Source organism: Epinephelus lanceolatus, chromosome 1 (assembly GCF_041903045.1).
Source record: "Epinephelus lanceolatus isolate andai-2023 chromosome 1, ASM4190304v1, whole genome shotgun sequence".
Classification (NCBI taxonomy): Eukaryota; Metazoa; Chordata; class Actinopteri; order Perciformes; family Serranidae; genus Epinephelus; species Epinephelus lanceolatus.
The window spans coordinates 11,379,968-11,391,252 of record NC_135734.1 but is presented as its reverse complement, the minus strand read 5'-3'; the positions used below and the strand labels follow the sequence as shown (position 1 = coordinate 11,391,252).

Genomic DNA, 11,285 nt, shown 5'->3' with positions numbered 1-11,285 from the left:
CGCTGATTTTGACCTCCACCTCAAGTTGTAGGAAATAGGAACTTCAGGCCAGTATGGGTTGAAGGAAATATCACAAAAGCTCTGTCAGTTTACATCTGGCCATGTGAGGGTTGTATTATAGACAAATCCTTGGATCATTCTGTCTTTTTTCAAAGTATTTTCTCTAAGAGGCTTTGTCCGAACTGTATTTCTCTAGCTGAGATGTAATTCATTCTCTCCAGAGAGCAGTAATTGTTATGATGCAGAATTAAGCTCTGTAAGTAGTTTCCCCCAGCGTGGATGGCATGTGTACAGACGCTTCCAGCTGTTCGCATTGTTGCCAGAGAGCTGAGGACCTTCAAAATGGCTACCATAGGGTCCACTGTCAACACCTGAAGGTCGTGTATGTGAAGGCTGAAGCCTCTGACGGCTGCAGCTGAGGCAAACCTGGCTGAGTGATGACAGAGTACCTGAGGCAGATGTGACCCACGCAGTGAGAACCCTCACAGTGACACTCTCCACTCCCTACTATCAACCATCAGACATGATTACAGCTCTCGCTCCATGATCCAGTGCCTGTCTGAGCCCACTCCTTTGATTTCTCATGATTCTCTGCTGTAGCCAAAGTAATCAAACAAGAAGCTCTGCTCAGACAGAGACTTGACCCTGGCATGACATTTGTTAAAGTCGTACCACAAATGGGAACCATTTGTCAGACATCTTCTATTTTATTCAGAGGGAATGAGGATGTTTCAGCAGGTACCACTTTCTCTCGTGTCATATTTTACTGCTGACTGGAGGTACAAGCAGAGATTTATTCAGTTGTGTATTCCTCTATAGGGTTGTACAAACAGTCCCGTAGGTATCACAAACATTAATTATCTTCATCTAGTGATGGCTGTGACCAAACAGGCAGGCAGACCATTACCAGGATTTAAGAAAGTAAAGCAATTTAATGACATCAAAAAACACCAATTAACATTCTTAACATGCAATGGCTGAATTTTTACAAAACATTGCAATTCTTCTGATCATGGTGCTAAAGTTAACATAATAACTGTGGTCTGAATGACAGTATATTGAAAGTAACACAGTAAGGCTTGTTAAGATTGATGTAACAGTGACTACAGTGTCCGTATCTCAGCAGGGTGGGAAGATGTCACATATATATATATAATCTATTACAGGTACTGTGCACTTTCTTCTTAAAGAGCCCAATACAGTTCACACATGAAAATCAGTTCACTGATCATGGGGAGTAGTACTCAGTAGAGTTGGATAATGTTCTGTGGTTCTGGAGATGCTTTGCCAGGTCTGAAAAAATAACTGATGACATCATAGTGATGTCACCAGGGTTATCTCAGCTTAGACTTTGAGATAGCAAATTACTGTGTTGCTGTTAGAGTACAATTTATTTTATTTTATTTTATTTTTTTTTTACAATCAAAACTATTTTGAAGAGACAAAGTAAAGGTCTTTGACAAAAGGGTGTTATTCAGAAGTGCCTTTCTAATGAGAGAAAGATATATGGGAAGTGTAGGATTTCTGGACTGCTTCCATTTTTCACATTTTTTTTTAAAATATGTTTTAGCAAAAGACACTAAATCCCTGGAAGGCTGCTTTAAAGGAACAGTTTCATGTTATGGGAAATATATTATTATTACGCTTATTATGCTAACGATTTTGACAGATTTAATTACCTTTGGGACTATCGTTTCCAGTCTTCATGCTAAGCTAAGCTAACTGGCTGCTAGCCGTAGCATTGGGACCACCATTTCCAGCATAGACTGTATAAAAGAACGGACGTAGCTACCATTTCATCACCCACTGATTTGTGGACTCCCGTTTTGAAGCCTTGCATTTTGGCCGTGGCCATCTTGGATTTTTTGAGTCAGAAGAAACCATATTTAGGGGAGAGGGTGGAGCCACTGAGGGGCGAGGGCTGGATCTGACTGAGAACCTGAGGACACTATCTGCAGATGCCTGTCACTCACAGTAACCACACTCTTAATTGTGGGTAACTTTAATAAAATGTAAATGGGTGAGTTATATAAAAATCCACACTACGTACAGTTGTCATGAACAGGAAGTCAGCTATAGAGTCCAAAATCGTTTTTTGTACGGGGCTGTAAACATGTTGATTTTTGCTGTTAAACTGGGCTTTTTAATCATGGCTGTCTATGGGAATTTCTCATGCCAGCCTCAAGTGGCCATTCAAGGAACTGCAGTTTTTGACACCTCCATGATAGCTTCATTTTTTTTTTCCCAAAGTCCCAAAGGTTGAAGAAGGTTTGCATGTCTTTATGCTAAGCTAAGCTAACTGGCTGCCAGCTATAGCTTCATATTTACCATACAAACATGAGACTGGTATAAATTGCCTCATCTGTCACCAAGAAAGCAAATATGCATATTTCCCAATATGTCAAACTATTCCTCTGAACTACATTTACAATACCAGCTTGTGGCAAAGGCTTGCATTGTAATATATGTTGTCTATAAACTGGATTCAACTGTGTAGTTGTAGTTTTAATACAAGTTCTAAAAAAGGGTGAATAACTGGTTTACACAACAATTTCTAAAGAATGAAATATATAGCAAATTTTAATGGATAACTTGTTTGAAAATCTCCTTCAGATCTGATACGGCAGTTTATGGAGCTGTTATAGTAAGCACAGACCAAGATCTGTAATTTATAGTGTCCAATGGATGAAAATACTAAACAAGACATAATAACTACATTTTATTTTCCTCTAAGATCACAGGGAGCTTCGTGACTCAAGAATCATTATTTCTGATATGTAAACGTCCTTGTTACTTCGTCAGGTATAAAACCACTGGCAAAAAAATAAGTTAATAGGCAACCTTTATACACATCTTACATCATATTTAATGAATCAATTTCAAATATAAAAGGTCAGTAATATATGCTCCAATTGAAAAATATCAACTTGATATCCCCACTTACTGTATCTGTGGTCTACTACAAGATGACATCAGAGGCAAAGCTGCATATAATGATGTGCAATGGAGAGTGAAATGTCCTAACATTTGTACAAACAGCACTGCAGCTGAAGTAATGGAGATAATAAAAAGAAAATCCAAGCCCTCTACATTTTTTGTGTAATAATAATTATAAAAAAAGACACTTCGCACATACAATATACACTATATATACACAGTATTTAGTAATGGTCATCCTGTTGCAACTTGACAAAACAGAGCTTTATAAAATGTGGGTGGCAGTGTGCAGTTGGCAATGACGCATTACAATTGACACAAAACTTGTGCTCGGTATGGATAATGTCTGTTTCCTTTTTCATTTGTTCCTCGCAGCAGGTTTAATGAAAACGTTGTCCGGGAGAGGATGGATGGCCGTTCCGCTCCTCATGCCGGGGTCTGAATGGTGGCTTTGATCTCAGCAGACACCCTTTTCTCCTTTCGCCCCGCATACTCGCCGATAAAGGAGCCGTCCTCGTTGAACTGAGCGTCCTCGTCGCCGTAGTCCACCAGGCTGTCCCCGCTGTCCCCTGCTTTGATCTCTCTGCTCAGCGAGTGTTGGCTGCCCTTCAGCGGCTTCTCGTCGTTGTCACTGCAAGAGTGGCACAGTGGATTTAGAATCACCTCATTTCACCCATGGCTTCACTCTATGGCTTATTGGAGAGGCTCCAGCTATCACTGCTATCACCTCTACGATGAGCCTCTGTGACTGACATTAGTCTCTCTGCCAAACATTGGGGAACGATCAAACAAACACTTGTGCTAAGACAAAGTGATGACTGGAAGAGAAATGAGGTATTGAGGGGGGCATTAAACTGCTGCTGATTATTTAAGCTGCACATGCTTTGGTCCTGTAACACATCTTACTTGCCAGATGACAAAACATTATATGCTTTTATATGATTAGGTTCATAAATAATTCCCTGTTTTCACCAAAATTAGCACGTATATGCTGATTCTTTAAATACAGGAAAACACACTAAAAATAGGCAATAGGCTTCTTTTCTATTGCCAGCAGACCAGACTGTGCACATGGCTCTAAAGTAAACGAGAATGCATTACTTTTTTTTCTTCTTTTTTTCCTGGTGTGTCACTCTTTGGCGTCTCCAAGAGATACACCAGGCTTTCAGCTAAATCCTATGTAAACCCATGGCAATAGCTGACACTCAAAGCAACTGACATAAAGGGTGAGAAAGGAGGAGGAGGAGCTGAATGGGTCAAACAAAACTAGGCTTTCACCCAGGACACCGCAGTTCATGTCCCCTGTGAAACCAAAACTCAACGTTGTTTTAATGTAACAGTTTGTAATTTACGTAGGTCACTCACATGATGTATTTACATCACGTTTTGTTACTCTTATTTAACAACTGTACTTATTTTAACCCAAAAATAATCTTTTCCGAAGTCTGACCGAGCAGTTTTGTTGCCTAAACCCAGCTGCAACATTTCACAACTTTAACCACATGTTACAGTGTGTTTCAGCTGTGCGTCACAAACAGACGCGAAAGGGTGTCCTGCGCCTTGCTATGAGACGCTGAGGGGTGTGAAAAAGCTTGTGTATTTGACAACATTTGATGAGAACAGAAGGAATTTGTGGCAGCACATCACTGCATCGTAAGTAAAAGGGTTGATAACTGGTAGGTCCCCACAGGTGGCCAATTTCTTTTCAAGGACTGCATAAGCAAGACCTGCCCTGCTAGGGTTAGGGTAAGTATGTCAGGGTAAGCTATTAAGAAACAGAAAAAGGAAGAGTAGAGCAGATCACGCCTTTGCCTTCCTAGAAAAAATGGTGTCATTTTTTTCATCACTGCCAATCGGAGCCAATCAGCTCTGAGCTGGAGCTGAGAAATACTGTTGACTACTGCAGTGTCATTTGTCCTTTGAGTGACTGCCGATTGTAACCTTGCCGACTTCAGACAAAAACCATATGTTGGTGGGTGTTGTTTGGATTAATTGCTCTGATTTGGGTTTTTTTGTCTGTTCAAATTATTTTTTTAATGTTGCCAATATGACGTCCATTTAGCGTTTCCACTCCAGACAGTACACTTAAATGTGGGCGGGGTCAACTCATGCATGGAGTAAAATTCCAAGTAAATGTTCCTCCTTAAAAGTCGGCCCAGTGAGTTAAATTATTTTTTCTCAGACTACAGCTGCTGTGAGAGGCAGCAAAACTACTTATCATGTTATGGTTATAGTTTGGTTTACTAATGTATGTACAACTTGCCATGATATGAACAGTGGTTACACAAGCTTCAAAACCAGCCGCAACTCAGCCCTGAGCAGGGTGACCATCTGCTATTGACCAATCAACGGACTGCAGTGTTCACAGCCTCACCTTTAAGTACCAGATCTGTGTGCTATGTACCCCAACAGAGGGGGGACCAAAAATGGGAACGGTACAGAACGGTTCCAGCAAAAAACGCGCACCGAAATGAAGTGAACTGAACCATACCGTAGCGTACCATCAGTGAATTCACAAGCTGATAATAATGAGGACGAGGCTGTGGATAAAGAGGGTCAAATTGGGATTGTGATGTTACTGAAACAGATTACATCCAAAATTTCAGGCTGTCAGGAGCTACTTTTATGGACATCTGTCAACGCCTCCCCACAAGACTCTTGAGGCAAGACACTGTGTTCAGGCGACCCATCTCTGAGTGACGTAAAAGTTGCTTGAATTTAGAAATGACTGTTCAGACTGAGGTCAGGTTGCAAAAGATCAGACTTGTGTCTGATTCGGGAACTGCCCATTGGTTCGACAGCCCATTGGTCCGACATCCCATTGTTCTGACCATATTAAACTCTTTGTTCCGAAGTCCGTTCCGAAATCATCATGATGCCCTGTGGTTAAGGTCTGGTTAGGTTTAGGCACAAAAACCACTTGGTTAGGGTTAGGAAAAGATCATGGTGTGGGTTAAAATGGAAAAGAAAGTGACAAACTCATAAGCCGTGAGCCTGCTTCGCCTCAAGCCGGTCGCGGCGCACCATACGCCCGCTGCGAGCCGTTCAGCACCGCGGACAGTCGGACTAATGGGATGTCGAACCAATGGGCTGTCGAACCAATGACATGGACCCATCTGATTCAGGCCCAAATCAGATTTGAAAAGCTCAGATTCCATGTGGTTTGTGCTGTTCACTCTGTTATGAAAAAAAAAAAAAACAAAAAAAAAAACAGATCTCTGTATTAAAAAAAAAAATCAGATTTGGGCCACTTTTGCCTACAGTCTGAACGCAGCCTTGGTGATAGATTTATGAGTATCTGGTGCAACCAGCTCCTGGAGTCAACATGACAAAGTATGAACCCTGTCACACAGAGCCACATCAGCGTTTGTTGTGCTGTGCAGATCCCACTGATTGGAGAATTACACTGAGACTCATGCTGGGGTCGACTTATGAAGCGGACCACTGAAGGATTAATGAAACGTGCCCAGATATCACTGCCCTGGAGATGAGCTGCTTTCAATTACACTGATTGGTTTTAGCTTCCCGCTGTGTGCCGGGCAGCTCGCATTTAGCTCCTTCCGGACAGAAAATGGCGACATCTGAGCGGCGCTGTGGCTCCCTTTATGATACAATGTCTATGACAAACAACAACACAACACAGTATCTAAGATCACAAAGGGATGCTATCACTCGGACAACACTGATGTGCAAACAGCTCAGGGATGCTACCACTGTTTATCACATACTTCCAGTTACTCAGGCCTTCAAATGTCTCGAACAGAAGAAGTGTAAGGCTCCACGTGAACCTGGTGCATGCTGGGGTGTCTTTTCAGCGAGAGGAGGAATGCAGAGAGAATCACAGAGAGAAGAGGACAGCAGAAGAGAATTTCATACGCTGTTGCACGTGTATTGCAGTGAGGTGGTGAAATAGTGCTCTGAGGGTTACGCTTACCTGTATTCACAAAATGTGTCGTCATTCATGCCCTGGGATTCCACGTCTGGGTGGAGGTCCTCTTTTTCTTTTACTGCTCACAAAATGAAAAGAAGATAGCAGTGATTTCCTCAAGAGAAGGCTGCCAATGACGATCACTGTGTCCCCTGACTGTTTCATTGTTTGAATAAGTTAGACTCTCAGTCCCTGATTCCCCGCACTTATTCGCTTAATGAAAGATCAGTGCAAGCCTCAGAAAAGATTGCAAAATTTCAAGAAATACATTTTTATCTCACATTAGTTTTAAAAATATCAAGCTTTATCTTTCATAAAATATTTTTCATCTAACCTGGCTTTTTATATGAATGTCAAACTCATGATACAGTGCACATTTAAAAGTATAGTTCTATAGTAACAGGAGAAAAAAAAGACGCGGCTCAGGCAAATGAAAGAAAAGGTTGCCGGAGCTACGGGTGATAATGAGAACTTAATGAGAAAACAAAGGACAGAGCTGCGTCTCGCTCTTTTTTCTGCTGACGAGCGAAGTGATCGCTGCCCAGACGACAACCTGACGGCCATTAGCTGTGAATAATAAAGCCGATAAGGACTCTCATGCCCCCAATAGCAGGAATAACATTGAGATACCACAGAGCTTATGTCATCATTCCCTGTTCAGCTGCTCTGTGTGCAGCATTTGCATTCTGTCTCGCTGTGGGCTGCACTTTGTTTAGATTGTTGCTGGAAAAAGCTGCAAATAATGCCAAATTCAAATGCTGGACATGGAGTAGGAATGCTCATTTTCCTATCAATACACGAGCCTATTTATGTATACATTTGCATTAAAATAATTTAGTGGCTGGGAGAAAAAAAAAACATATCAGCTTACATATTCCTGTAATGGCTTCTAGTGTGATTGATAATTTGTTTCATAGCAACAAACAGCCAAATGGAAATCTAATGATGCTCCGAGCAGCAATTACTATTCAAGCAAGGTGAGTGTGTGTGTCTATATGTGAGCACCTACCGGAGTACTTCCCTCCTTTATTTCTGTTGACAAAGCAGGCGATCAACACAGTGAGTGTGAGGAGAGCGATGGCACACATCAGGCCGATAAACCAGCCCTGGGTGGATATTCCTCCGTGGACGCTGGCCAGACCTGAGGAGAACAATAGCCGGTGACTTTGACACGCCTTGGCCTTTTCATCAGGACACTTGATTGAATGTTTACATCGACAAAGCCTATCTGATGCAAAGGCTGAAGGTGGCCGGGCGCGCCGCTGATGGAAACGGTCCAATATTAATATTAAACAGCTAATCCTGCTTGTCTAATTAATCAAGTAAGGAACGCTGTACAAATGTAATTCCTCTCAGCGAGTCCGCGCGGCCAAATTAAATCCTAGTGACACCACTAAGGACCACACGCCGCGGCTTGAGTCACTGCTCAAGGACGCGCTGGGTGCAACTGCACTCCGCTCAATGAGAGGTCAATTAGTTCTGCCTGCTTTTCTTTCTTTTGTTGTTCTTTTTAGTTTCCCTCCTCACCTGTAAACCCGGTCGTGATAACATCTTCAAATAAACTAGAATTATCAAGCCAGCTGTTTGGAATGAGGCGCACAGTGTACTCAGTCCCAGGGTCGAGCCCGTCAATGATGTGGTAAGTCTTAGAGGTGTTTAAGGCCTCTGATATCTTCCAGAGACCCTCACCTGTGCAGAGGGTGAATAATCAGGGTGCATTAGTACTCATGACAACACACTATTGAATCTAGTGAGGATATGAATGAAAAGACACGAAGGACCATTTCAGACACAACACATCTAAAGGTATCAGATGTTTCACTGAAGCATCCCTCTAACAACATCCATAAACTAACAGATGAAAAGGTGCAATATGAGCTTACGGTTGTTCATGTATGCAATGTAAAACTCTGTGTGCTCTCCTCCAGATATCCAGCTGATATTTGCGAAGCTGTCACTAACAGCTGAGCTAACATTCAAGATGGCAGGGACTGAAGGAGAAGTGAGACGAGATGAGAAAGGAGAGAAATGGCAGAGGAGGGTTAGTAAAGGACAAAGCAGATCAAAGCCTTAATGTAGGGGTTAGGAGTGTTGTCAATATGTGATGAAGGATGCTTATTGCTCTTCGCCTTCCATGAAAGGAACAAGTGTGCTCTTCTGATTCTTAACACTATCGTGAAGAGGTATCAATTACGTCTGACAGATGGGGACTTTGGGTGAATAATAATATGGAAATGAAAGATGAAAAATGAAGAGCCACAGAGACCTTAAAGGGACAGTTCAGCCCCAAATTTAAAAATATGCATTTGTCCTTGTAACTGTAGTGCTGTTTACCAGTCTAGATTATTTCGGTGTGAGTTGCTAAGTGTTGGAGATATCAGCCATAGAGGTCTCTGCTTTCTCACCATTATAATTGAACTAGATGGTGCCAAAAACAAACCAAAACAAACAAACAATGTACACTTGAAAAACTCAACAGCAATGCCCCCTTTCCAGAAATCATGATTTGATTACTCCACAATAATCCACAGACCTTGCAGTGAGCAGTTTCATGTAGGGACAATTTTCTGTCTACCAAACTACACCATATCACTGCGCCAACCATATCACAGCACAGAAGGAAGAGTGCATCTACTCCTATACAATGAGGCTCTTGCCTGTGACAGCACAAGATGGAAATATTAATGGCATCCTCCTTGGCTGAGCTGTGACATTACCTAGCTCAGTGGTGCTAGGTGAGTTAGCAGTAGATGCACACGTCCTTCTGTGCAGGGACACAATTAGTGGGCGTCGTTCAGTAGGAAAAAATAAACAGTAGGATTGAGACAAATACTCGGATGAAACAAGTATCTGGTACAGATAATGTACTTTTTACGAGTATGAGTATCATCCAAGTAAAATGTCTCAATATTCATGCTCATGATGAAGCAAAATCCTCATTTGGGTCGCTGTCTGATCAAAAATGACCTGAAGCTCCATTCTAAGACTGCTCTATGATTTGTTTTCTAATAAAAATATAAATATAGCAACTTCTGGTCAAAACATATCAATTTCCACCCAGTACCCACCCATTTCCTGGTCAAACTCCAGCCAACTAAATTATCTGTATCTGTATCTGTATCTGTACTTGAAATGGGCAAACAGATACAGATAACGGTACCTGCTCATCCCTGGTTCCTACATGCAACTGCTCACATAAAGGTGTGTGGATTATCTTAAATAACCGGACCATTACTTCTGAAAAGAGATATTACTTTTGAGTTAACATGTTTTTTGGAGCTTAGAGCACCACAAGATGAGTGCCATCTAGTTCCATTACATGTATATTAGAGAAAAGTCAGACATCTCTATGGATTATATCTCCAACACTCTGCAACTCACACCTAAACAATTTATAATGATGAATATATAATGATGAATAGTACTACAGGTAACAGGAAAAAAATATGTATTTTAAGGACCACAGTACGCCATACTATGATATGTCATGGTCATATCACAAAAGATGTTTTACTCAGCTAGCACTAGTTCAAATAATGTCTGTTCTCAGGGCCATAGCCAGAATTTTAGAAATACAGTCCTGAGGTCTAATCACCCCTAAAAATGATATATTATCCAGAACTGATTAGCTTTCGATTAAACATTTAGTCTTTGATATGACAGAATATAATAAAAAATGCCAAGCACCTGTTCCCAGGCCTGACGTTATGCCTACAAATGTCTCATTTTGTACATCTCAGCCCAAAACCCAAAGATATTTTATTCACTACGAAACAAAATTGATTAAAGCAAAAAAAAAAAAAAAATCTTCACATTGAAGACCAGAGCTCTGGTGTTTTTGAATGATTGATGACTAGTTACTAAACAATAATTAAACAATGAATCCATGATCAAAGTCGTTTCTGTTGATTGATTAATCAAATAATAGTTTCCGCTCTAATGTTTAGTAAATAAAAAAAATCTGCCTCAGTCTTTGAAGCCAATGATGTGTAATTTAATTCCCAGAAGCAACACTGGGGACATGAGCTCAGTGATCTCAGTGGCTGCTACAGCCTTGGTTATACTCTCTTTCTTTGAGGTGTCCAATTATTAGTGGGCTTTCATAATCATATTTTATGTTATTTGCTTTGAAAGCAAGAACAAATTCCATCCGTACAAAGCTTTATCTGCCTCAGACATATCATGTAATGTAGCCTTTTGATACCCAACAGGGAAGACAAACAGTCTAATAATGTGGTGAATGATGTGCATCATTAGTATGGGGAAAGTATGCTTTGACAGCAGCTGTCTAAGCCAGTCAACAAAGCACAATCCACTTCATTTCCCCACGGCAAACATGCAAATCTTCTGCTGTGTCTCCTGCTCAGGTGCATTATTTGCTCAGGTGATAATTCGGCACACAAGGACACCTGCGTCTGCG

The 11,285-nt window shown here is 41.2% G+C and overlaps 1 protein-coding gene across 13 annotated transcripts in view; it reads right to left on the bottom strand.

Moving 5' to 3' along the window:
• Window positions 1-3,291: 3,291 nt before the first annotated feature.
• The window catches only part of chl1b (cell adhesion molecule L1-like b), an 82,893-nt gene continuing 74,899 nt past the window's right edge, over window positions 3,292-11,285 (bottom strand). For 9 of the 13 annotated variants that reach the window (XM_033626291.2, XM_033626297.2, XM_033626294.2 and 6 more), the window contains 3 exons: window positions 7,875-8,006; window positions 6,872-6,944; window positions 3,292-3,568 (listed from right to left, as the gene is read on the bottom strand). In XM_033626291.2, the coding sequence (XP_033482182.1) occupies window positions 3,364-3,568; window positions 6,872-6,944; window positions 7,875-8,006 (410 nt within the window). In that variant the 3' untranslated portion in view covers window positions 3,292-3,363. Of the gene's footprint in view, window positions 3,569-6,665; window positions 6,745-6,871; window positions 6,945-7,874; window positions 8,007-8,274; window positions 8,555-8,748; window positions 8,857-11,285 lie in introns of those variants that run through there. The other 4 variants (XM_033626298.2, XM_078174502.1, XM_033626300.2 and 1 more) reach the window with 3 other exon arrangements.